The sequence below is a fragment of the Rattus norvegicus genome, chromosome 10, assembly GCF_036323735.1.
Source record: "Rattus norvegicus strain BN/NHsdMcwi chromosome 10, GRCr8, whole genome shotgun sequence".
NCBI classification, from domain to species: Eukaryota; Metazoa; Chordata; class Mammalia; order Rodentia; family Muridae; genus Rattus; species Rattus norvegicus.
The window spans coordinates 47,533,192-47,559,698 of NC_086028.1; the positions used below are offsets into that span (position 1 = coordinate 47,533,192).

General features: G+C 37.7%; 1 protein-coding gene across 50 annotated transcripts in view; it reads right to left on the reverse strand.

The window, feature by feature from the left end:
- Ncor1 (nuclear receptor co-repressor 1) overlaps window positions 1-26,507 on the reverse strand; it is a 142,761-nt gene that overhangs the window by 34,340 nt on the left and 81,914 nt on the right. For 32 of the 50 annotated variants that reach the window (XM_063269692.1, XM_063269690.1, XM_039086676.1 and 29 more), the window contains 9 exons: window positions 25,012-25,138; window positions 19,937-20,483; window positions 16,852-16,981; window positions 14,945-15,140; window positions 8,491-8,664; window positions 7,580-7,740; window positions 2,156-2,273; window positions 1,960-2,061; window positions 535-635 (listed from right to left, as the gene is read on the reverse strand). In XM_063269692.1, coding sequence (XP_063125762.1) covers window positions 535-635; window positions 1,960-2,061; window positions 2,156-2,273; window positions 7,580-7,740; window positions 8,491-8,664; window positions 14,945-15,140; window positions 16,852-16,981; window positions 19,937-20,483; window positions 25,012-25,138 — 1,656 coding nt within the window. The remainder of the gene's footprint in view (window positions 1-534; window positions 636-1,959; window positions 2,062-2,155; window positions 2,274-7,579; window positions 7,741-8,490; window positions 8,665-14,944; window positions 15,141-16,851; window positions 16,982-19,936; window positions 20,484-25,011; window positions 25,139-26,507) is intronic. The other 18 variants (XM_063269701.1, XM_063269699.1, XM_063269696.1 and 15 more) reach the window with 5 other exon arrangements.

Sequence of the window (26,507 nt, forward strand, 5' to 3'; positions counted from 1 at the left end):
ATTTATGTAAAATTTTTAAAAAGCTGTTTTACATTTCAAGTTAAAATTAATATCTAGCTAGAAAAAGAAGTATTTTCCATTAATCAACCCTAGGATTCTATTTAGCTTCAGATACATTTGATCTCTGGTGTACTCACTGAGTTTGAACACAGCAGCTTACACACTGAGATCACAAATATACCTTTTCACAAGGAGCGATAACAAGCAGTTCATGGTTTTCTTCTCCCTTTCTAATTCATCTAAAGACATGATAAAAGCTTTTCCAGGAAGACCTCAAGGTTTCTTTTGCCAATTTTCAGGTGAGTAGTGACACCGTGAAAAACTACAGTAGAGATAACATGGCTTGGAGTTGAAATGCAGCAGGAAAGGAAATAGTCTGCAGATCTGAGGTTTATTATGATGGAGAGCTGGGTCCATAACAGAACAGGGAACAACAGACTGAGGAGCAGCACTGCTCTACCGACTTACGCCCGAGAAGTCTAGCCTTTTCCTAGATACCCTTCGGCATGTGGAGACCATGGTCAATGCACTGACCTGGGTAATAGAGCCCCGCAAGGATGAAATGCTCTCCACTGAGATCTTGCTGGCTGGAGTTCCCCGAGTTATACTTCCTTCTTGGACAGCCCCTGCAGTGCCTGAATAAAAAACAAAAACATCGCTAAATCTTTGCCTTTTCCTGACAGTCACCACTCCACAATACCAGTTCTCACAGAGCAGAATGGGGGCAGGGACAACAAAAATTATTAGAATAATTTTATTAGAATAAAATGTATGTCTCAAATAATAGAATGATTTTTAAAAAGGATTGTTCAAACTGATTAATGAAGGATTACATCCATAGATGTGTGCTGCTCACAATCCTAGTCAGAAAAGCTTCTTTGTGCGATGGGCAGAAGTGAATAAGAGACACTGTCCAAATTACTAAGGATAACTGTGAGTGTGAAGCCCTAAACGGCACACCTGTATCATCCTACCCTCCCAAAGGTTCAAAGTACATTCGGACGGCAGAGCAGAATGAACGTAAAAGGCAGAGTACAGGGAGGAGTTTTGTGAAATGCTTCTGCATGTATGAACTCTTAACAACTATGGTTACCTGCATAAGACCTGAGAAAGGTCAAGCCAGTCAAAATTCTAACATGGATGATGCTCACAAGGACCACCTACCCCTAGCAGAGGAACTATTGGTAGCTTATAGTTGATTAGGAAAAGATAGCAATTTTTCGTTAGGGGAGTAGAACTATGTGAAGGCTGCCTATGATCCGGTGGATGGCACCACACACATGCATATATAGGCAACAATAATTGTACTGTAGGCTATGTTTTAAAAAAAAAAAAAAAAGAATAGTAGCCGAGAACATGAGATTGGGAGGGAGCATGTTGAGGAGGGAAGAGCTGGTGTTGGGGAAATTATCAAAATACACCATACAAATATATGAAATAATAGAATAAATATATTATTAAAAAGACTGCTGACATACATAACTTCAGAGTTTGTTGGGGTTTTTTGGTTTTTGTTTTGGTGGTACTATATGCCCATCAAATTTAAAGTTTAAAGTTACTTTTACATGGAAGCAAAAACTTAAAAATCAGTAACTTGAAGAAATTAATCATTAAAATATATCAATGGGGCTGGGGATTTAGCTCAGTGGTAGAGCGCTTACCTAGGAAGCGCAAGGCCCTGGGTTCGGTCCCCAGCTCCGAAAAAAAGAACCAAAAAAAAAAAAAAAGAACCAAAAAAAATATATATATATATAATCAATGACTGCGCTGTTTATAGTCATGTATACATATAATCCACTTAGGAGGCTAAAGTAGGGGGACTGAGAATCCAAGTCCAAACTTGGCTACACAGTATATCCAAGGCCAGTAAAATTATCAATGTTGCCACAACTTAGGATGTACCCACAACAAAACTTTAATGAGTTACTTTAGTAAGTTTACTATGGGCAAAAGTTTTACCTCTGACCACACCTTCATGCTGCGCTCTCACCAATAAACCCTCAGGCTGTGAGTTTTGGCTTCGTGGAGAAAATTCTTCCTGCTTGATGTAGGTCAAAGGAGCTATGGACAAAAGAACGACAAATGTGAAAAGACTAACCACTGAAGGCTGACCATGATGCTACAAATAGATGTGATAGAACTGTGGCTCACTGACCTGACTTGGTAGATTCCTGCTGCCGTGGCAATCCAAGAGAGATAGACCCCACTGAGGGCTTAGCTGCTTCCGGAGTATAAGCCTGACTATGAGAAGTCAAGTAAGTGCCAGGAGTTCCCTAAAGACGAAATAAAGTCAGTCTTTAGATTTCTATCTATAAAAATTGGTAGCTTTGTTACTCAAATTTTAAAAAGTAATTGAACAAAAAGGAAAATTTCAGCATAGATTATTAAGTTAGAAAAACTAAAGGAATTAGATATGCATTCTAACAATATCATATATTACATATAGATATTTATTAGCCAAGTCTGGCATGGCCTTGTTAGGGTCAGAATGACATGGTTCCTGCACTTGGGACAGGGCCAGGAGGTATGGGCCTCCAAGAGAGGTGGTGATGGCTGCTGTGGTGTAAGGCTTGTTTGTATAATAGTACGTATATTTTACATTTCTCCTTCAAGAAATATCCTCCCTGTTAATGTTAATGACTCCGTGTTAATCAGAGACAGCGAGGAGTACGGGAGATGAAGATGTGGCTAATGTCTCAGCAAGATGGTAAATGCTGGGACCTTCAGGACGACCCTTAAGATTATAGAAAAGAACTCTAAAAATGTGTTCAGAAATATGTAACTTCTCAACAAATGAGGATGCAATATTATTATTATTATATTACTTATATGAGGGCCTCACAAATCTAAAGAAAGGAAACCGCTGTGCTGTGAGCAAGCTTGTCAGAAAGTTACTAAGGAGAGAGAGAAGAGATTGAGGGAGTGGTGATTGCAGGAGATCCCACCCAGCTTTTAAAAAAAAAAAAATTTATGCTTACAAAGGCAGACAGATTCAAGAATTCAGGTTGGGCCTCATATCAGACAGATCAGACAGAGCAAGGTTAGTGGTAGAAATGTAATTTCAGGATGGGGTCCCACCCAGCTAGTTTATTGTCTATGCTTAATAGAGGCAAGCAGATTCTGAATTCTTTTGCAATGTTAAAAGAAAAGGTGTGCTTACAGTCTTCTAAGAATTAAGGGCTGCCCGAGATGCAGATTAACAAGAAAGTCAAAAGGAAGCTTGGAGTACATGACTGGATTCACGTGTAAAGTGAGAGAATGGGTTTGTGATCTACAAGAGAAGAGCTATCCGGAGAAGGTTTTAGAATAGTAAAAGAGGAATGCCACGAGCAGAACAGAAAGAGAGAGAAGAGGGTGTTGGGGGAGGTCTGGAGATCTCCAGAGAAAGCAGACCAGAGAGCTGTCTCAAGCAGAACATAAGACACCAGCTTGGACCCATGATTTGACTTCAAGCAGTTTGTTCTCAAACTTCCTTGACATTTATTAAATTACATGAAGCATTTGCCACAATGTCCTCAAAAGGTAAGCTATTGTCAACAATATTTTATATCTCTTAAAAATGCAAAAAGAACATCAATGAAAATGGAAAGAGTTCAGAAGATATTTGAAAAATTGCAACTCATCCACTGGAACCCAGAAAGTCATGTGTGTGTACAATAGTATGCATGCCCTAAAAGAGTCCTAAGGAGCTCTCACCTCTGGCCAACCTAAGACCCTGCAAAGGAGACAATAAAAAAATGAAGCAGACCTGTCAACAGCAAAGACTCGGAAAGACTACTAGTTCCAAATCATTTAAGGAAATCTGTTTAGTCATTGGTTTATTAAGCAGAGACTTTAGCAGCCACACATAAATAGCACAGACTACAAATCAGTTCTCAAAAGCTACTAAGAAAGTTAAAAAAAAATAGGAGAGGAAATAAAAGCTACAATAGTACTGGGAGATAATTGTATGATTTCCAGAGTTGCCACACCATGTAACACAAAATATGCAGTTGTGCTGGCTGACGAGATACATGTCTCAGTGAATGAAGGATGCTTGCCGACAAACTGGAAGCCTGAGTGTGACCCCTAAGGCCTGCACAGTAACAGGAGACAGTCTATCCCATGCATTGTTCTCTGATCTCCACAGGAGAAGTCAATAAATGCAATAAAAATTAAATGTGTATCTGACAAAAGTTACAAGACAGATCAAAAAACTGACCCACACATATGAAATAAAGCAGTAACTTCTTAGATGGAGAATTAAAGGGAAGTACAAGAACAATGTCTAACAAAACACAAAATATAACAGAGAATAAAAGCATTGAGAAGAACACAATAGAGATGCAGGAATTGACAGCTGTAACTACCAGTCAGGTATGGTTAGCTGCAACCCAACACTTGGGAGGCTAAAGCAAGATTCGAGACCAGCTTAGACCATGGAGTTCCAGGCTTGCCTCAGCTAAATATAATGAAACCCAATCTACAAAAGAAAAAAGAACAAAAAAGAAAATCCCCAAATCCTTACTAGAAGTACTATGGGAGGCCACAGGACCATCAAGACGATACTATGTCTATGTACAAGCACTACACTGTGACTCATTCATTCATTCTCTGTGCTTCCCTGACACTGATCTGTTTTTAGTAACTGGCGGTTTATAGAGAGATATGTGAGTAGCTCAGAACCATTACAGCAACACTGTAGACAGTTAACTTTTTTTTTATACAAAGTATCTGTTTTCTTTTGATTTCTTTAAATGTAGTCTTCCTATGAACAACAAGATGGCCTCAAACATGTGATCCTATTGCCCCAGCCTCTAGCATGATGGGGGTTAAATGGATGTACAACTATGTCCGGTTCTAAATTACTTTTGACTTAAGGTACATATATTCTTTTAGATATAATTCTGCTGCATACTAAACAGACTACAGCATGGTATAAACATCAATTTTTATATATACTAGGAAACCAAAAAGCTTCTTATGACATTGTTCACTGAGATATTTGTTTTCATTGATGATCTGGATCAAGCTAATGATGTTTGCACTCATGCCTGTACTAGCCCAGAACCTGTAGAAACAACGAATACATTAAAATTGCCAAGCATCTTGGTGCAGGACTTTAATCCCAGAATTTGGAAGGCAGAGGCAGGCAGATCACTGTGAGTTCAAGGCTAGCCTGGTCTAAATAGTTACATTCCCAAGCCAGCTAATGATACATAATAAGACCCATCTCAAAATAAAAACCAAAAGGAAACAAACAACAGGATACATTAAAATTAATGAAATAGCCCAAAATAAACAGATATACACATCACTTCTACTGTGGAAATTATAAAACTCTTTAAATAGGAATGAGCAATGATGACCTAGAAAAATGAAAAGATGTGTATATTTATAAAAGACTCAAGATGTTGCAGAGAAGTAGTAGCATACACTCATGAGGCAAATACAGAGACTGGCAAATCTCTGAGAGTTCAAGGTCAGCATGGTCTACAAAGCAAGATCTAGGATAACCCAGGCTACATGAAGAAACCCTGCTCCAGAAAAATAAAGGAAGAGACAGACACAGAGAGAGAGAAAGGCAGATAAAAAGAAAAAGTAAAGACGATTCAAGATTGTTAAAATCTATTCCTATCTGAAACTGATCTGTCGGTTTAATGTAACTCTGGCTTTAACAGAGTATAATATAATATAATATAATATAATATAATATAATTATATATATAAATAAAAAGAATATGATAGGGATATAGAATAATCAGAAAAATAAAAATACTACGGGATATATACTAAATGTTTTCAAGAAACAAGCTAAAATGTGGCAATAATCAAGACTACAATAACAAGACAAACAGACAAACAGATCCATTGGAAGGACTCTGGGTGCAGATCCAAACATAGTCAAATGCTCTTAAACAAAAGACAGCCAGAGCAATCAAGGGAAAGAAAATTGTGAAAACCATGCTACTAGAAGTGGATGCTGATTTTTACACCACTGTGTACACAGAAACCGGCCTGTAACTGGTCATAAGAAAGAAAGTAGAAGCCGATCAATAAAGCTTGCAACATGTGACTGATCAGAGTATAAGAAGAATGTGTTCAATATGCAACAATCATATGAAAATGTTCTGTGTAACAATGAATAAAAATGAAAAAATATATATACATATATAATAAAAATAAAAATTGTGTGTAGACTATATCATATTTTAAAGCTTCTGAAGATGGAAATAAAGCTCAGTCAATAGAGTATTTGCCAAACATGCAAACAGTCCTATGTTCAATCCCTAGCACAAGATGAAGACACGGTGACACACATCTGTCGTGGAAACATTTGGGAGGTAGAAGCTCGAGGTCGCTCTTGGCTACATATTGGTATAGAAAGGCCTTGTCTCAAAACCAGTCATCAACATGGCTCAACTGGTTGCTCGTCAGGTTGTCTGAAGACCTGAGTTAGATCCTCAGAACCTACACAGTAGGAGAGAACTGACTCTCATTAGATTCTCCTTTGACCTCCACAGGTGCACTGTGACCTGTGTGTGTGTCCATACATGTATAAACATGAACACACACACAGGTACCCCAATGTAGAAAAGAAAAAATACAATTAAATATATAAAATAAAATATACAATGCTGGGGTTGGGGATTTAGCTCGGTGGTAGAGCACTTGCCTAGGAAGCGCAAGGCCCTGGGTTCGGTCCCCAGCTCCGAAAAATAGAACCAAAAAAAAAAAAAAATATATATATATATATATATATATATATATATATATATATATATATATACACAATGCTTTCAGTACACTTGTGGTTTTACTGTGCTTTTTCACAGTGAGGCAGTGTGGCATTTTCTACTTGTGGAGGTATGCTGTGTTGTGCTCAGAAAGTGTTACGGTTTTTAGAGCATTTCAGATTCCAGATATTCGGACTACAGTAGTCATGTCATAAAATCAGAAATACAAGTATGGTCAAAGAGCACACAGAGTTTTTTACATAATTTTCAGGGAAACTACAACCACAATGATAAATTACCTATATACCTACTGAATATGTATAATAAGTACACCTAAAATGGGAAAGAAAAGACAATAACAGTACCTGGAACAAAGAATGAAATGAGAAATCTCAGTCTTCTACAATGCTTGCTACAATGGTTACATGACTACAGGATCACTTCTGAAAAATCAACTTCATTCCTAAGTAACTATTAAAAAAAAAAATCCAAATACCAGCACAAAAGTATTCACAGCAGCTCCAATCAAAAGGAATCTAAATTTAGAACACCTCAAAGTTCCCCCCACAAGAGGAATATTTAACAATAAAAAGTATACCGATTACACACAAAGAGTCGACTAAGTCTGTAAACTCACTGCACTGAGATAAAAGCAGACACAAAAGAACGCAGTGTATGGTCCTGTTCATATGAGTCCTAGAAAAGTGAGAATGTCCAAACACATGGCTACAGAAAATAGGATAGAGAGAAGACAGCCTAGAAAGGAACCTGATTGTTTATTAGTACCCCATAAGTTAGTGAGAATAAAGGGCTAGCCAAAATAATATTCAATAGAAATCTGCTATAGAGAAAAGCCAGTTTACCTGTGAGATGGACCCTCCCATTATAAAGGATGGTTTTTCTGATGCTACTGTGGTTTTGGACGATGGGATGAGGGGAGGTGGTGGCCTGGTTGGTCGTGTTGTTGGAAGCCGAACCCCTTCAGGAAGGTTAGTTATCACTTGATGTGGAGCAGGTTGGAGGACTTTTTTAAAGGAAAAAAAAAAAAGTAATTTAAAATAGTCAATTTCCTAGCATGCCACAGGCTATCACCTTTCTCAGTAAGCATTCCTGAATCTTTAATCACAGATTAAATTATAAATGTCAGATGAAGCTAAAGATGAGTATTTTCACTTTTAAAAGTTCTTTCAATAAGCATACTCAAATCTCAGATGGTTGCTAGTGTGGTAAATGTATTCAATTTATTTCAGACTACAGCATTCAAAGCTGATTTCTCAGCAACTATTCTGTTGAGCAGAGGCAATCATTCTGAGTGACTGACTGTCTTCATCACCCTCTGAAACTTAGAATGGGAATGAGAATCAGAGAGCTTCTTCTAAGACACAGCTGCTGCTTCATACAGTAGGAGACCTGGGTGACAGACAACCTGGCATAAATCCTCTGTGTAGCTGCAGAGTTTGAGAAATAACTACTGATTCTGGCTTTCACAGTACACTTGAATTTCTGAGGGGGAAAATTCTCAAGGATTTTTACAAAATAGCTGTACTGTTATAAGAAAAGCCAACCACAGTATAGGTGTGTCTACACAGATTTCCCAGTGGCACGGTGAATCTGAATACAACTGACCATGAAAGGCAGAGGAAGAAGAACATCATTCTAAGACAGCAAAGACATGTCCTGGAAGAGCAAGTCATTTATGAGATTAAAATACCACATGGAACACCTGTGGGTAGGTGGCCGGCAGCCAGCCACTGTGCAGAAAGGCAATATTTACCTGGAGGGACACTATAGCGGGCTGCACTCATATCAGGCTGGGAAGCGGCTTTACTGACTTCTCTTGGAGAGAGCCTACACGGTGAGGCTGACCTTGCTGCGGTACTGTGCATCTGCGCTTCCTGTTCTAGAGCACGTTTGACCTCAGCATAAGGCATATAGGCGACTGATTTTCCTATGAAAGTTAAAGTTATCACAATAAGGGAAGAACCCCAAATTAAAATAGTGTGCAAGGACCAAGCCCACACCATCCAAGGGCAGATCCATCTATATACTAATAACAGGGTCTAAAACTGCTGTGGACAAATCCACCCACAGAATTCAGAAACTCTACTAAATCTAAATCTGATGTTTCCCTCAGAAATTCAATGACAAGTTTTACTTTTAAAGGACAAAAGGTCATAAGGAATATCAAGTGTTTTGGCATGCAATAAAATTACAGCAGACAAACATTGAATTATCAAGTAAATCTGTGAATTTAAGTCTGTCCTGAATTACAGGTCAGTTCTCTGAAAATTACAATTCTTTAATTAGCTTGGTGATATTAACTGCCTAATATTTAGCAAAGTAAACATAAGAAACAGAAGTCTTTTCAAACAAATGTAGGTAAAGCTTATCTAAAACCCCTCACAAGTTAAAAAAACAAACTTATGAATATATCTACAATAATAATGATAAGATTTGCTTAACAAGAAAGTTATTTACACATTAAAAAGGTCATGTTTCAATGGCATTGAAAATGATTGATGTGTATCCCAGTGCTAGGGGTGGTGGTGGGAGGTGGGGATGTAGAAGCAGGGTAATACCTGGCGCTCTCTCTGGCCAGTCAGCTTAGCATGGAGTAAGAAACTACAGTTAATACTAGAAAGAAATTCTGAGAAACTCTAAAAAAAACTAAGGTGGGTACCCAAGGTTGATCTCTAGTCTCTACACCCTCTCTATATATACCCTAACGCATAAAAAAAAAGAAGTTTAAATAATAAATATATAGATAAAAACATTTCTATTCTTCCTTTTTGGTGGTGGTGGTGGTGTCAGATAGCCTGAAACTAGATGTCCTCCTACATCTCTTGAATTCTCATAGTATGGGTATATGGCATCCTGCCATCTAAATCTTCCCTTTATTAAATTATAACTGATATACTGTGATTAGCTTTCGAAAACCAGTAAAGCACAAAGTAAAACTCAAATATAACTCTAATCTCTTAGAAATATGACATTTTAACGTATGACTGAACAAATGCTCACTTACGTTATCCTTTTCATTTCCTAATCTTATCTATCCATTTATCCTTTCAGCTTTTTGTTTGTGTTGGTTTTTTAAAACAGGCTTTGAGGGCTGGAGAGATGGCTCAGCAGTACTAGCGACTCTTCCAAAGGACACAGGTTTAATTCCCAGTACCCACATGTCAGCTCAAAGCTGTCTGTAACTTCAGTTTTAGAGGATCTGACACCCTCACACAGACAGACATGTAGACAGAACACAAACGTACATATAATAAAAAGAAATAAGCTTCACAAGTGCTGGGATTATAGATCTGCACCAGCACACTCAGATTGCCAAGTAAGCTTAGATTTAAAGGCATCTGGGGTACTTCCTACTCAAAATGTCATTGGAATTTTCATTTGGATTGCATTAAACTCATAAACAAATAAAGGACAGGAGAATTCTTTTAATACTGAATTAAAAATAAGCTGTCTCATTTTTAAAAGTATTCCTAGGCTTTATGTTCTACTGCTGGGAAAATTATCTTTCACATATATGGATGTATATGTGTAACTGGATACTTCGGATATACAGAAAAGATACAGGTTTTCTATAAAACAGCTTTTTTAAGAAAACCTTCCTTTTTAATTCAAATAATTTTCAGCTAATTTTATACATTTGTTTTTTAAAATTTTTATTTACTATAAATTATTCCTGTGTTTATGCTTATCGCGTGTACGTGACTGCTGGCATGCACATGTTATAGAATGCATGTGAAGGTCAGCCAACAGCTTTCAGGAGTCCTTGCTTTCCCTCTTGTTGAGACGAGGCCTCTCTTTTTATCTGACATGCTGCATACTAGAGGCTAGCCCTCCTTCAGGCTTCCAGATGATTCCCATCTTTACCTACCATAGGAGTGTTGGTAGGTTCTGGGAATCAAACTAAGGTCAGAGATTGGTGGTCCAGCTTGGGAGGGAGGCATTCTTACCCTGGACCCACTTCCTAAGTCTCTTTTACATTTTTTAGATAATATTACCATGCAAAGTAAAAATCACTCTCCTTTCTTTAAATACCTAAACTCATATTTTTGTTAGTATATACGTTAACTGTGGGGTTGCCTTGCAGCTCCCCTTCAAGTGTCAAATACTTATCACAGGCACAGCAGCTCTTTTATATAGTATATTACTTTTAGAAATAAGAAACAATGATTGTGAGATCAAGCATTAGATGCCATGATTTCCATGAATTTAAAAGAGGAAACAGAACTAATAAACTTATGAAGGATTTATCAATAAATTTTCTCAGAAAACAAAGGTAAAAGTTAGCTAACAGAGAGTTGCTACTTCTGCCAAGCAGTTTGGAGAGCACAATCCTGGCTGACAGAGCTAATGCACCCCATGCCTCTTGTCAGGAAAGATGAAAATCTGCTACCGGGATGACCCACGTAACAGCTGTCTGGGAAAAGCAGCCCTGCTCTAGCTCAGGAAAACTAAGACAATGTTTGACTCCTCATTTCCCCAAACAGCCAAATCTTGGAACTCCTGTCTCTGTTGAACAATGTATAATTGTTCCAAGTGTAACTTAGGGCCTGAGTCTATATAAACTGAGGGGAATTTCTGTCCAGGGTCAGTTCCCTTGTGTGCATTAGACCAGAACTAGTCACATGCTATTACTCAGGAACATTTACTTAATGTCAAAGTGCGTGGTTTTCGCATTGGAAAAACACAATTTAATGCTATAACTGTCTCACTTACATACCACAATGAACAAGGTTAATGGAATTTTTCAAACACTTCTGAAGAATGTCTGACCAAAGCATCTGAATTGGACAGGTATTGGATTTCTGATGACTGTGGGATACCCATCAAAATGATGATGCTCATAGGTATGGCACTGTGTACCTATAATCCCAATATTTAGGAGGCTGAGGTAAAAGGATTGGGCAATGTAAGGATAGAAACAAACAAACAAACAAGTTCATTTTTCCTAGAGGACTTAACATAATATTATATCAAAATTCAACTGGTCAACTATTTCAAATAATTTATAAATATGTAGAAAATTTCATTAAGAATGATGGTAGAAATTCTAACCACATCAATTTCAATCACTGTGTATCCAGAAGTAGAAAAACAAAAATGAAACAACAAAATAAACACAAAACAAAATTTTTTTAGTAGCACAGAAGCAGAAACCTATTTTGATTGGATAGATTTTGTTAATAAATTTGCATTAGAACTTTTAACCTGGTATGCCCAAACTTCTTCACTGGAAGCTATCAGTAAAGCCGGGGTCAACTGGGGAAATGTTAGTTGAAAGTGAAAATAATTCTTTCAAGAACTTTTAAAGCATAATTTAAAAGGGGGATGCCTACAGTAACTGCTTGTACTAAACTCATTTAAAAAGCAGCAAATATACTCAAAAGTATAAAAAGGCACAACTGCAAAGTGAAACAGATTCTAATTCAGTCCCAATATCTGTCTCATATTTTTCCTTGGGAGTGGTGTTAGTGGTGTGGTTTTGCTAATTTATTTTGGCACAAGGTCTTACTCTGTAGGTCAGGCTGGCTTAAAACTCAGTATGTAATTCAAAATGGCCTCAAACTAAAAGAAGAAAAACGAAAAAAGGAGAAAACCCACCTTGCCTTAACCTTCAAGTACTAGAATTATAAATCTGAGTTGTCAGGATGAGCTGATGGTATTAATACATGAACTGACACACCAGCTGTTTTTTAGTCTATAAACTGTTCTGTGAAGTTGTGTTTAAAATATTTGTCATGTTTTCCATACAGATGTAATTCAACTATAAACATTTAAATGCTATCTAGAAGAGTGTCCCATACATTGAACTATACAGTATTTAGGAACAACCTCAAGGAGAGACATACAGCTTGTAGAAATAAAAATACTGGAGGAAGACATTGGGTGGGTGGGCAAAGCAAAACATTTAGATAAAACATAAAAACAACCCCACTTTGTAACATCATCCTAAACCAGACTGTAAGGCACTGAATGTCATATTAACTTAATATGAAAGATTGGTTTTAAGATCACAGAATTAAATTAAAAATGCAGGCACTGCTGAAATCTAAACCACACAGAACAAAGGCTATTAACTGTAGAGAAACATGACCTGCTTCAGTCAAACACAGTTCAAAAGCAGGCTGAGTAAAGACGTTAATGCTCTAAACGATGCTAGCCAATAAGAATCACCCACATGATACAAGGCCTCGGCAGGAGCTCAACAAATCATTGAAGTAAATGACATTTTATAATAAGTTTCAATTTTCCTATAAAAAAGGCTATCCTAGCTGGGCAGTGGTTGTGGCACACCTTTTTAATCTCAGCACCCAAGTGACAGAATCAGGTGAAGAAGCTCTGTGAGTTCAGGGCCAGGCTACTCTACAAAGGGAATTCCAGGACAGCCAGGGCTACTATACAGAGAAAAAAAACAAAACAAAAACCAAACCAAAACAAACAAACAAACCCCAAAGGGGAAAAAAATCCCAGTCTATCCTAAATAACATATAAGGAATAAGTAAACAGGCCTCTGCTTTATAATTTATCTGCACTAGGTTTCATCCTATCTGTGATATTTAAAAGATAACCATCTCTGTGGGTGGGATGTGGCAGGGCACAGCACTTGGTCTAAGTTAATATCCAGTAGAAAGAAGAAAGTAGGAAACAGGATACATCACTTTTGAGGGCTGGGAGGGGGATGGGGTTTGAGACAAAGTCTCTATTGAACTCTGGCTGTCAGGAAACTTACTCTGTAGACCAAATCTGCCTGCCTCTGCCTCCTGACTACTGGGATTAAAGCTGTGTGTCATCAGCACTCGTCTATTCCTTTAGCACATAACATCTAAGTACTCATTGTATTGATTTTGTAACTAGGGATTAAAGATGCAACTTAAAAAAGGGGTAAAAGTTATGAAAATCTCTACCTACTTCCATTCAAGAAATATTCACTTAGGACAGATTTTTGAGACATAAGCTATAAAAATCCAGCACTGGGTGCAGGGGGAAGGGAAAGACAATGAAAAAAGGAGAGAAAAACAAACAAACAAACAGACAAACAAAAACCCCCATTTACTTATGACTAGGAGAGTTGCTCTGCATTCTTTCTATGCCTCAGTATTATTCCCCTAGTTCAGTTTTGCTAGCATGAGATTTGTATTTCAGGGCTGCTGAAATGATTCAGGAGGTAAAAGTGCTTGGTATGTAAGCCTGATGGCCTAAATTCAATCCCCAGATCCTATCGTGGAAGTAAGAGAGTAGATTCCAATCCCCCAAATGCACATTATCTTAGCACATACATAACAATTAAAAAACAATTCATATTTAAGACAACGAGTTCATAGTAAGTCTACTGTGAGTGGTTCAGGATGTTATGTAGCTAATAAAACATCACTGGGGTGGCATGAAGTAAGGAGTCAGGAGGGCCATCGACTCTTCAATCCCACGTTTACATTAAGTCGTCTTTCACACGCATGCATGGCTTTCATAAACAATCTTAGGATTCATACATTCTAAGCATAAAAACATTACCAAATATGTGCTAATTCTAACCATAGCAGACAAATTACTAAAATTTAGAAATCACCTCCTCATATTAAGAAAAAATATATCATGCTCCAACTGTAACAGAATGAATCAATTCAAATACAGCATTTGAGGCAGTAAATGATATAGCAATGGTACTTCTACAGTAGTCTACACTGTATATAAAAGCTGAGCCATATATTATATGACAGTATTGACTGTTCAGTCTTTAATTGTATAACCCTAGCAAGATATATATGTATTACTGTTTTCACTCTGTTGATGAGAAAATTAAAGCTAGATTATCTTGGCCCACAGTCACATGGCTAACAGGCTGAACACTGAGTCAGGGCAAAAGATGCTACAAAAGATGCCTCCGCCACATCTGTTAGAAATTTACGCAGACACAGGTGGCTTGCTTCAGTAACAGAACATCCATGTCTACTGTGAAAAGTCAGACTAATGGAGGATGAAGCATGGTCTTTATAAGTTCAGAAGAACAGTGGATTCAGAAAAGCCATCACCTAGAATGCTATTAACAATGTTACTGCTGTGTTTTGGTAGTCATCAGTATTTAACAGTATACCCTAAGGACTCTGCTGTCAGGGACAATGTAATAAACTGAGATCATATACACAGCACAAAAGACAGACACTAACTTGGGGTTTAAGTAGACTCCCTTTGTAGTGATGGTTTCATCTACGTACCTTCCCATTCCCTGTTTGGACTCTTAGAAGTGCCACACGGGCTTGTAGAACTTCTGCACTCCAAGTCTATCTGTTCTTGCCTCTGCCGCTGTTCCTCCAGGAGTGCTGACTCATGCATGGCCTTAATGTGCCGTTGGTAAAGAGCATAGCCACTTACAGGTGTTCCAATTGGTATATTACATGGGGTGCAAGAAACCTACAAGGAAACAAAAAACCGAATTGAGATGTGCCAATGACCATTATAACAGTAATTACCAACTGTTACAAATAACACTTATTTCTGAAATGACAGAGGTTAAAAGTATTTGGCCATGTATTAATTAAAGAACTCTTCAAAAAATGCTAGCTGGTTACTGAAGTACTGATCACGGTAGAAATCATAAAAGCTGTGACAAAAGAAATCAAACCCAGAAACTAAGGATCATTTATCTAATCAAGTCCTTCTGATAGACCTGCCTTTGCACTTTTCTCAATAATTAATGCATTTCTATAGATTTACATGCCCTCTGTGACAACGCAGATATAAGGTTCACACTCACAATAAACTGCCTACATTTCAGTCCAATCGAATAGCTCAATGAAACTTTCTACTCAACAACTTATTGCTTCTTTTTTATTATTCTCCCTTTTAGAAGCAGATCTCAGCAAGGAATGTGGCCATCATCCCTGACTACTTCATCTCCCCAACCTTCCCTACTCAAATAACTCATCCGGACAGAAACTACTCTTTTCATTCAGTCCTTGGCATTTTTTTCATAGCACACTGCTTTGTCCTGCTTTGTAATTACAGTTTTTATTTTGTTTTTGAGATAGGCAGCCCTGGCTAGCCTAAACTTACGGCAATGCTCCTGTCTCAACCCCTTGAACACTGGGATTACAAAGGTATGCAACCTACTTGGCTTGTGTGATGGTTTGTATATGCTTGGCCAAGAGAGCAGCACTCTTAAAAGGTGTAGCCTGGCTGGAGTAGGTGTGGCCCTGTTGTGGTAGGTGTGTCACTTTGGGTGTGGGCTTTAAGACCTTCATCCCAGCTGCCTGGAAGCCAATCTTAACCTAGCAGCTTTCAGATGAAGATGTTGAACTCTCAGCTCCTCCTGCACCACGCCTGTCTGGGTGCTACCATGCTCCCACCTTGATAATGGGCTAAACCTCTGAACCTCTAAGCCAGGCCCAATTAAATGTTGTCCTTATAAGAGTTGCCTTGGTCATGATGTCTGTTCACAGCAGTAAAACCCTAACTAAGACAGCTTGTAACTATGTTTTTATTTCTTTATGATTATTAAATACTTGATATGCAACAGCCATAAAGTCCCAGAGATCTAACATGAATCTATGCTCTAACCACTACTATAGATTTTAACTTACTGAAAATGGCCAAATATGATTTTCTGTCTTTTGCTTTATATGTGAACATAGCTTTTCCTCCTTGTGCCACCAAACCAAAAATTTGGTCTAACAGAAATTTTAAATCATATGTGGAGTCTTAAATTTCTAACTAAGAGGCTTCTTTCTGCTTCTCTAAGATACTTATAATCTCTGGGACAACACAATACATGAAAATAAAAATTTGGGCTGGAGAGATGGCTCAGTGGTTAAGAGCACTGACTGCTCTTCCCGAGGTCCTGAGTTCAAATCCCAGCAACCACATGGTGGCTCACAACCATCTGTAATAAGATCTGATGCCCTCTTCTGGTGTGTCTGAAGACAACTACAGTGTACTTACATATAATAAATAAATAAATCTTTAAAAAAAAAAAAAGAAAAGAAAAATTTTATAGCTAAAATAGTTAATTTCACATTGCCTGCTTTTCACAATAGTTTAAAAAGTCTAAGAGCCATGTAAAAGACAGAACAAATATGTCCTTGGAGGTCTCTGCTCCGTTTTACTTGCTAACAACAGCACTTACCATTGGTGGAATAACAGCAGCTCGATGCTGAAGCTGTGGCAGATCCAATGGGTTTGGTTTAATGGGGGATGAGATTAGTATTGATCCTGGAGGATTTAACAGTGAAGGCTTTGCATCCATGGGAAACACTCTATAATTGGCAGTTTCAAATAAAGATAAAATAAGTTATTTTTATTTTTGTCTTCATTTTAAGAGTGTATAAGTGTGACATTAGCTTTTATAAGATGTGAGGAAGGCTGGGGTAGAGCTCAATAGTACAATACTTGCCTCATATGAGCATGACCTTACATTCAAATCCTGGCACACTTAATAAATATTTGAAAGTAGGAGAGAAGGCTGGAGAGATGGCTCAGTGGTTAAGAGCACTGACTGTTCTTCCAGAAGTCATGAGTTCAAATCCCAGCAACCACATGGTAGCTCACAACCATGTGTAATGAGATCTGATGCCCTCTTCTGGTGTGTCTGAAGATAGCTACAGTGTACTTATATATAATAAATAAATCTTTAAAAGAAAAAAAAAAAGAAAGTAGAAGAGAAAACTACTAGAACACTAATTTTCCAGATTAACAAAAATGTAATATTGACTTACAAGTTGATATTTATCTGACTTTAATTATCTACATCTAATCAACAAAAACAGTAACAACAAAACCCATGTAAACTATTCAGTATCAATTTACTAACACACAAACATATGTTAAAAACTCGTTCCTTAGACCAATGAGATGGCTCAGGCTCAGAGGGCAAAACCACTTGTCATCAAGACAGACAATCCTAGGACATACATGGTAAAGGAGAGAACCAGTTCTTACAAGTTTGTCCTCTGGGGTACACATGAGCACTGGTTATGTATGACTGCTGTTCCCACAGTGCAACTGTGATAATTAAAAACAAAAAGACTAGCTCCCTATTACAGAATGCTTTCCTGGGATCACACACAGGCTGGAAGCAACTGCCATTTAAAACTTGAGAATTCAATCCTAAATTCCAAATGTCAGGCTTCTTACAGAAAATGTAAAGAAGTGAAAATATAGAGCCAGCATTTCCTCATAGCAGACTCCTACAAATGTGTCCTCTGCTCATACAGTCCTCCCAGACATTTCCCACAGCAGCTCTTTCACTTGTCTCCAATATCCACACATGAGTTTAAGATGTCCAATATATATGAACTTGATATATTTTATACATATACACAATAAAATGGTACTGTATTTTATAGCCTTTGTTGTATTATTCAATGCTATAATGGACACTGGGAAAAGAAACATTTTAAAATCTGTAGACTGGTAAGAAAATAAGGATTTATAAAGAAAATTAATTTATAAACTGCATTCTTGATGTAGAAATAAAAATATCCTTTTAACATCTTAAAGTTTTATAGATTTTAGAATTATATTCAGAGTTCACCATAATTTTACAATGATTTTGTTTTTCCTGAGGAGCTCCTCATTTTTTGGTGGTGGTTGTGTTGGGGATCAAACCAAGGATGCCATGTCTACCGCTGAGCAGCTGGCCACCATATGCAGCGACTACTGTCTGTCTCGTGGTGCTCACTTCCTTAGCTCACTGGCGTCCTAATTTTCCTTCTTGTATAATAAAGTTAACAAACCTAACAGCACAAAGCATAGATAATTCTTATTAAAGATGAAAAAGCCTTTTCCACAAGGCAACACTGCTTTAATCCACCTATGTTATTCTAGATGAAGGCTGGGACTAGAGCACAAGACAACTCAGAGGATAAAGGTGCTTGCTGACAACACACAACCTGGATCGGGGAAGGGGAGAACTAAATCCCGCAAGTTGTTCTCACCTGTACAACGGACAGAGAGACAGACAGACACACAGACAGACACACAGACACACAGACAGACACGTGCGCGCACTCTCGCATGTATAAAAACTGGACAGTTAAAATAACTTCTAGACTACCATAAGACGGAAGACAGAGCATGAATAGACGGCTGCATCTCTGACAGACGGATGTCAGACAAATCCCATCTTATCTCAAGGTTTCCTGATGACAATTCTAGCAGCCGCATCTCTGCAGAGTTGCTACCGTACTGATGTCAACACTGATGCAGAGCAATGACAGGTAAACATGCACAGTGATGTCAGGGCACACTGCACAAAGCCACGCTTTGAGGAGAGCATAACTTCAAATGAGAAGCTCATTCATCTAAATATTATTAAAAGTAAACAGGCTTTGAGGGGGAGAATACTCGATTTTATAACTATATTTTAGTCTTATTTTACTTTTAGAATCTGCAACAATCCAACATCTCTGATTATAAGTGAATAAATTTCTTTCAAAGAAAATGGAACACCCCAATATTAAAATTATCAAAGTATTATCTATTTCTGTACAATGTCATTATAAAAGCCCTGACAGCTATTATGCATTTTTACTATAAATTTGCCTTTAGGGCTGGAGAGATGGCTCAGCGGTTTAGAGCACTGACTGCTCTTCCAGAGGTCCTGAGTTCAATTCCCAGCAACCACATGGTGACTCACAACCATCTGTAATGGGATCAGATGCCCTCTTCTGGTATGTCTGAAGACAGTTACAGTGTACTCACATATAATAAATAAATACTTAAAACTAAGTAAATAAAAATGTCCCTTTAATGACTGTCTCCATTTAACAGATGTCTAATACTCATCTGTGGGTGTGGGATGGTAAGATGACTACGCAGGAAAAAGCACTTTTCACTAGTCTTAATGAACAGGGTCCAATGCTTAGAGCACATGGTGAAAAGAAAAGGCCAGCTACCCTAAGGGCTTTCTGACCATGGCACACATGCTTCCTTACTCACAAATAAAATCTAAGTAATTAATCTGCATTTTATCTGATATTTTATATCATAATATTTATTATTTGTGTCACTTAAAAACAACAAAACCCAAAACTACACAATTGCTTTTTTTATATTATATTATATTATATTATATTATATTATATTATATTATATTATATTAACCATGGACTGCTAGGAGCTTGCTGATCTCTTATAGGAGCCATCTCTAAGGACAAAACTGTTCTGCCAATCAGCCGAAAAGCAGTGGAGAGGAAACGGTCGAGTCTCACCTCTGCCTCTCTGGCTCTCCATCGACATCCTCGTCTGCACTGCATGTGGCACTGGAGTCGTTGTCTGACTGTGGTTCAGGCCTCTGCATCTGCTCAGCCACTACCAAGTCTTCATCTCTAGCCTCTGTCTTCTCACTGGCGCTCTCCAAGTCTCTGTCCTTGGCATCCCCTTCACCTTTAGATGCAGTGTTTTCTGGTACCTGTATTTCTGGGTCCACGGAGTCAGCTTTGGTAGGGGCTGGTGGATCAAGAACAGAACTGCCTTGGGCACCGCACTCCTCATGGTCTACATCCATCGGCTCTGCGGTCTCCACACTGGCGCTGTCAGTCACCTGGGCCTCCACGCTTTCACTTTCTGCTGGTTTTGTGGTTGGAACTGCTGAAGAGGGAGATGCACAGGGTGCAGGGTCAGTGGTGGCCTCAAGCTCAGCCACAGGTTCGGTGTTTCCTCGAGAAGCAGCATTTTCACTGCTGTCTTCACTGGACTTGGCAGCTTCAACTGGTGAAGGAGAGGGAGCACTTTCTGTATCAGAACTATTTTCAGCACCTTAAAGATAATGATACAGCATAAAAATCTGATAATGAACAGGTCTCAGGTGGTGACAGAAACCGGGCTTGAAAGCACCTATTAGGATGAACTTGACTCCTGTGGTGACATCAGGGAAGAAAAGAGCAGCTACTGGCAAAGCTAATTGCTCTAAAGGTGTAAAAGTTAAAGATCAAATCATCTTGACCTTCTGAAATTGAAAGTAAAAATTCTTTCTAAAATGGTTTCTTATTTAAAAAATAGTTTATTTTAAAGACAGAGAAAGATGGTGAAAAAAAAAAAACCTAAACAAAACTATTCCATGAATGACAACATTCAGGTGGAAGATTTTTTAACGTTAGAAAGTTAATAAGACAAGATAATATACATGTCTAAAACACACAGAAATATCTTTAGAAAAACAGGTTCGCTTTGACACTATGAAGTTTGCCCATGTAGAAGTTTTTGTTAACTTGACACAAACTAGAGTCATCTGAGACAAGGGAACAACAATTGAGAAACTGCCACCATAAGACTGGCCCCGTATGCACACCTGGGAGGCATTCGCCTGACTGGTAACTGATGTGGGAAGGCCCAACTCACTATAGGGCCATCCCTGGGCATGTGGTCTTAGGGAGCAGCAGACACTAGCAACAGTTAACCTGGACAAGTCAGTAAGCAGTACTGTTCCATGGCTTCTGCTTCAGTTCCTGCCTTCCCACAGTGATGCAGTGTGACCTGAGAGTTATAAGACGAAATAAGCACTTTTCTTCTCACGTTGATTTTTGGTCATTGTGTTTATCACAGCAATAGAAACCTTAACTAGGATAACATTATACTGTTGGAATGAAAAAATAAATATTATATGACCATCTGTGAATAAATATTATCAACAGAATAAATTTAAAACTGGAAATTCAGTTTTCCGTTACCCAAATAAATATGTGTACAGAGCTTTTAAAGGTAATGGGTTATTCATAGCACTGAAAATTAAATTATATTCTTAATTTTTGCTTTCTTTTTTATATGTATGTGTGTTTTGCCTGTGTTTATGCATACAGACCACATGCCTGAGGAGCCAAAAACGTGCATCAGATCCCTTGGAACCAGAGTTACTGAAATGATTGTAAGCCACAACATGGGTGCTGGGAACAAATATGGTTTTTCTCTAAAAGCAGAAAGTGTTCTTAACCACTGAGCCATCACTAAACCCCCATAAATTACACAACTGCACATTCTCATGGAGCCTACAGAATAATACATATTTCAATGTTATGTGATAATACAGTGACCATTAAAATAAATAAGCAGTGAAAGAAGGACTACAAATGATAAAGAGATGTCCCAAAAGGAGGCCTAAAGGAAGAAAGAGAGCTCTGGGCAGAGATGGGAGAATTCAGGTATAGCTGTCAGAAAGTGTCAAGGCTCAGAATGGGATTATTTTATTCAGAAACAACAGAAGAATCACCAGTGTGGTTGGAGCAGTGAACAAATGGAAATAAAATCAACAACAGCTCAGGGGTTACCTCATATAGTCACCAAGACAGCCTTGGACTTTTATTCTTGAAGAAAAAGAAAAGTGTTTCAGGATTTAGAATACAGAATAAACATGGTGGATTTACGTCACAAGGATGCTGGATAGAAAACAAACAAAAAACCAGAATGCAACAAAAAGAACCAAGGAACCCAAACACAGAGGAGAGACCAAAATTGGAAACAAAGAGTTGGGACAGTATATTCACAGTATACAGAAAACAAAGCAGGCATAATTGTTGACAGACTGTATGGGACATCAGAGAACTGGAATCAACGAGCTGACACAGGTATGATGAGAAAGAGCCGCCTGCTGCTGGGGCCACATTATTTGTTCTCTATGTCAACTCAAGTGGCTTCTACAAAGTAGATGCAGGGGCCGAGAATTCAGGAAAAGCTTACTAAATGGCAGCAATCACCAAAATCAGATTTTAAAAAATGATAAAAAGCTACCCAAAACCTTGACTTAATCTTTGTTTCTGAAAGTTAACAACTCACTCACCCTAAAACATTAACAGAGCCCAATACATGCTCTGCCTCAGTTATGTTCTTCCGAACCACAGGAAACTAGCCAGTAGTTCAGAACACAGCAGCTTACAAACTTGCTTTTTGAAGAATAAGGAAATAGACAGGCAAGCCCTTAATGACTGACAACAGGATCTAAGGGAAAAATCCAGAAATAGTAAAATTTATGTCTTCCAGATTTAACTCTTCTCACCCTACAAAAATATCCAGAGCTGGACATTTTAGAAAAGATAGACAGGAATTCTCCTATTTAAAAATCAGCCACCTTTATTCTTCCACTGAAAAGAGCCTTGCCACATAATAGGAAGTGTATCAATGGTGCCTTTTTAGGGTTAGCAAGAAGCATGAGGTCATAGGTCATGTAAGCTCCTGTAACTTTATTCTCTAGGATACTTTGGAAAAAGAGGCTAAAAAAATACTCTAAGATACTGAACAAAGGAAGTAAGAAGAGAGCCTAGAAATCGTTAAACAAGCACATGTCTATCATGAGGAGACTTCTACAGGTGGTACAGGATGCCACAAAGAGACTTCTATAGATGGCAAGAATACCAACTGCATGAACACCAGACCAAACTTACACAGCATACCTTAGTTCCAAACTTGCAATTAAAAACAAACTAACATACTAAAAATGGGAGGGTAGGGTGGGAAAGGGTGTGTGTGTGTGTGTGTGTGTGTGTGTGTGTGTGTGTGTGTGTGTGTGTGTGTGTGTACGCGTGCGCGCATGCACGCATGCGTATATGTGTCTCATTTTGATTTTGGGACTTTGCAGGGTGCAGATCTTCTGCCTTGCCAATGGATAAAAGTATATGAAACTAGGCTTGGGCTTTACTGTGGACTGACCTGTGTTCCCTCCTCAAAAGTCCAATGTTGAACTCCTAACTTCCAGTGTAACTGCACTGCTTCACAAAGGCAGCTGAAGTTAAATGAGGTCTTGAGAATGGGTTGTTGTTCAGAGACTGTGATACCAGAAGAGTACACATAAAGGCGAGGTGAAGACAGAATGAGGCAGTAGCCGGCAGCCTATAAGCCAGGAAGAGATCTCCTCACTAGGGAGCTCTGTTAAGCACCTTGAATTTGAATTTCTAACCCACATATTCCTGTAGTTTACCCAATCAATATATACTAATCTACTAAAGTAGCCCAAAGAGATTAATACACTGGTCCCCTTAATCACAGGGAGTATTGTTCAAAATCCCCAATGGATACTCGAAACCTCAGGTAGTACTTACTCTAGTACAGACTGGTATTTTCCTAAACATTTCCATATATTCAAAGCTATAATAAAGTTTAATTTAAAATAGGCACAAAAAGGAATTAATAATAAAATGGAATGATTACAAAACTATAGTTTAATAACAGCTATGTTGATATGGTTTCTAACACTCAAGCTATTAAATTTAACATTTACTATTTTTAAACTATGGAAACTGCATACACTAAAATTATTAAAGGTTTTACTTACATTTATAACCACAAGGAAGAGCCCTTTACAGACATACAGCTGTGAAGTAGGAGTTCTCATTAGAGAGCAAGTGATGCTTGTTTGTGGGCCTTAGAAGTATTATGAACAGATCAAGCTTCCCCAAACCATTCTCAGTCCTCCTCTAACGGTAAATTTGTTTCAGTTGTCTCTTTATACTTGTACTAATTGCCCCAATATTTTTACACAAGAACTCATGGAGATATAGTTGACTTACTTTAAAAAACTACAACCCATTTGAAATTTACAAATTTAAGGTTAAAAAATAATGACATTTAGAAAAAATATACACAATCAGTATGCCTAAAACTGTCCCACGTAGAGCTTCCTAAGCCTGTCTGAAATATAAGTGCAGACAAGGAAAATACAAAATTACTTATACATGGTTTAAACTCTAGTAAATAAAGTGTGCATTTAGCAATAATATTCTAGGAGCAGAAGCATTCAGTTTACAAAGAAAATTTACTCAGAATAGTAAATACTAATATAAACTGAAATAAATTATTGTCTTCATCTTTCTATAACTGGCATACATCCGATTTCGACATTTCAGGAAGCTGTTTAAGGCATTGTCCTTTAGTTTCTTAGTTGGGTATTTTTTCACTTCAGGGAACTAATACCACCCAGACATCTAACATGATAAGTATGATGTGATGTATAAACCTTAAAATATGAAATAAATCAACCTCGAGGCAGTAAAATGAAAATATATATAAACTTACAATAACAACAAAGTAAATTTGGCCATGACACACACAGAGACACACAAGGTAGCATCTTAAGCAGGAAAGTCCTTGTTGGGATCTTCTAGTTGTGCCACCTGTACAGTCTTGAGTGCACAGAAACAAGTACTTGCTGATCAAATGAATAAATATATTGTTTTTAAACCTAGGCCATGAAAGCACTAATAACTATTTCCTCAGTGAAGCAATTCCTACATAATCAACTAAACTAAAATTTCATATCTGAGGTAACAAAAATCACACACAATTTAGGATTCTGAAATACCTTCACTATCTTCTGGATTCTCCTCCTCATTCGAGGCTTCAATATCTTCATCCTCCTGGGCAGACACAGTGGAAGCAACACTTTCACACTGAGACACATCTCGTTCCTCACGGGGTTTTCGTGAAGCCTAAAAGTACAAAATAGTAATTCAATTATTGTGAGTTAAATAACCAAAGGAGAAACAAAGCAAAACATTTCATTCCTGAAACAATATAGTATTACACAGTGATCAAAAAGTGTGTGGGTACAACGGAATCTATGCTTGAGTACAGGTAATCACAAACTGGCCTTTTGTGCAATGGAGGACTTCCACAAACTCTACCAAAAGTTAGCACTAAATCACACTGACATCTGCATCAGCACTTAGGAAGCTGGAGACACAGAAGAGTGTTCAAGTTCAAGGCCAGCCTTTGTTAGATGAGACCTAGTTTCAACCCCTATACTCTCCAAAACATTTTATATGAACCATTTTGGAAACTAATTTTGAGACCACAGTCAGTTAATACTTTATCCAATAAAAAAGGGCATACGATCACATTCTAATAAAGATAACAAATATGACATGTAGAAGACATTATATTTGAAAAATTATATTTGAAAATGACTTTCTAATTCCAAAATAGCTAGACATCCTAAATATACTGACTGGTACACTTCATTTTAAATCTTTTAGATAAATAGACATATATTTGCATCTTTCTGGGCACACCTTGCATGGGTTCATATGCTTATACATTCTACTTTTCAAAACCCAAGTTAGTTATACACTGAATGTATCCCTGCTATAGCCTTTAAAACGATTTTTATCATTTTCATCCATATGCAATTAAAATTCTGCTTTAAAGTATTTAAGTAATTTGCTTGCTTGCTTCTCTCCCTCTCCCCGCCCCCCTTGAGACAGGATTTCTCAGCATCTTTGGCATCCTGGAACTTGCTTTGTAGACCAGCCTGGCCTCAAACTCAAAGACCCATCTACTTCTGCCTTCAGAGTGCTGGGATTAAAGTATGTGCCATTAGAGCAAGCTTAAGTAATTTTCAATGTTTGATATTATTAATGGTACAATGAACACTACAGAGTAAACAATTGCACAGGAAGCAAGTTGTTCTTGGTATTACTATTCCATTTTTTTAATGATTAATAAAGGCAAAGATTTTATTGGTTAAAAAAATGTTCTATTTTGCAAATTACATGCTATACTGAGAACTGACAAGTATTAGAGTTATGTAATATCATCTTGAGATCTTTTTGAAAAAGATTAATAAGTACACAACTGAAGTCTTTATAACTAAAATGTCTATACTGAGAAGGTTTAAAAACTACAGGTTAGCCAGATGGTGGTGGTACACATCTTTAATCCCAGCACTTGGGACGAAGAGGCAAGCAGATCTCTATTCTACAGATTGAGTACCAGGATAGCCAGGATTACACAGAAAAACCCTGTCGCGAAAAACAAACAAAAAACCTGTATTTTAATTTATTGTTAGAAAAAAGGTTT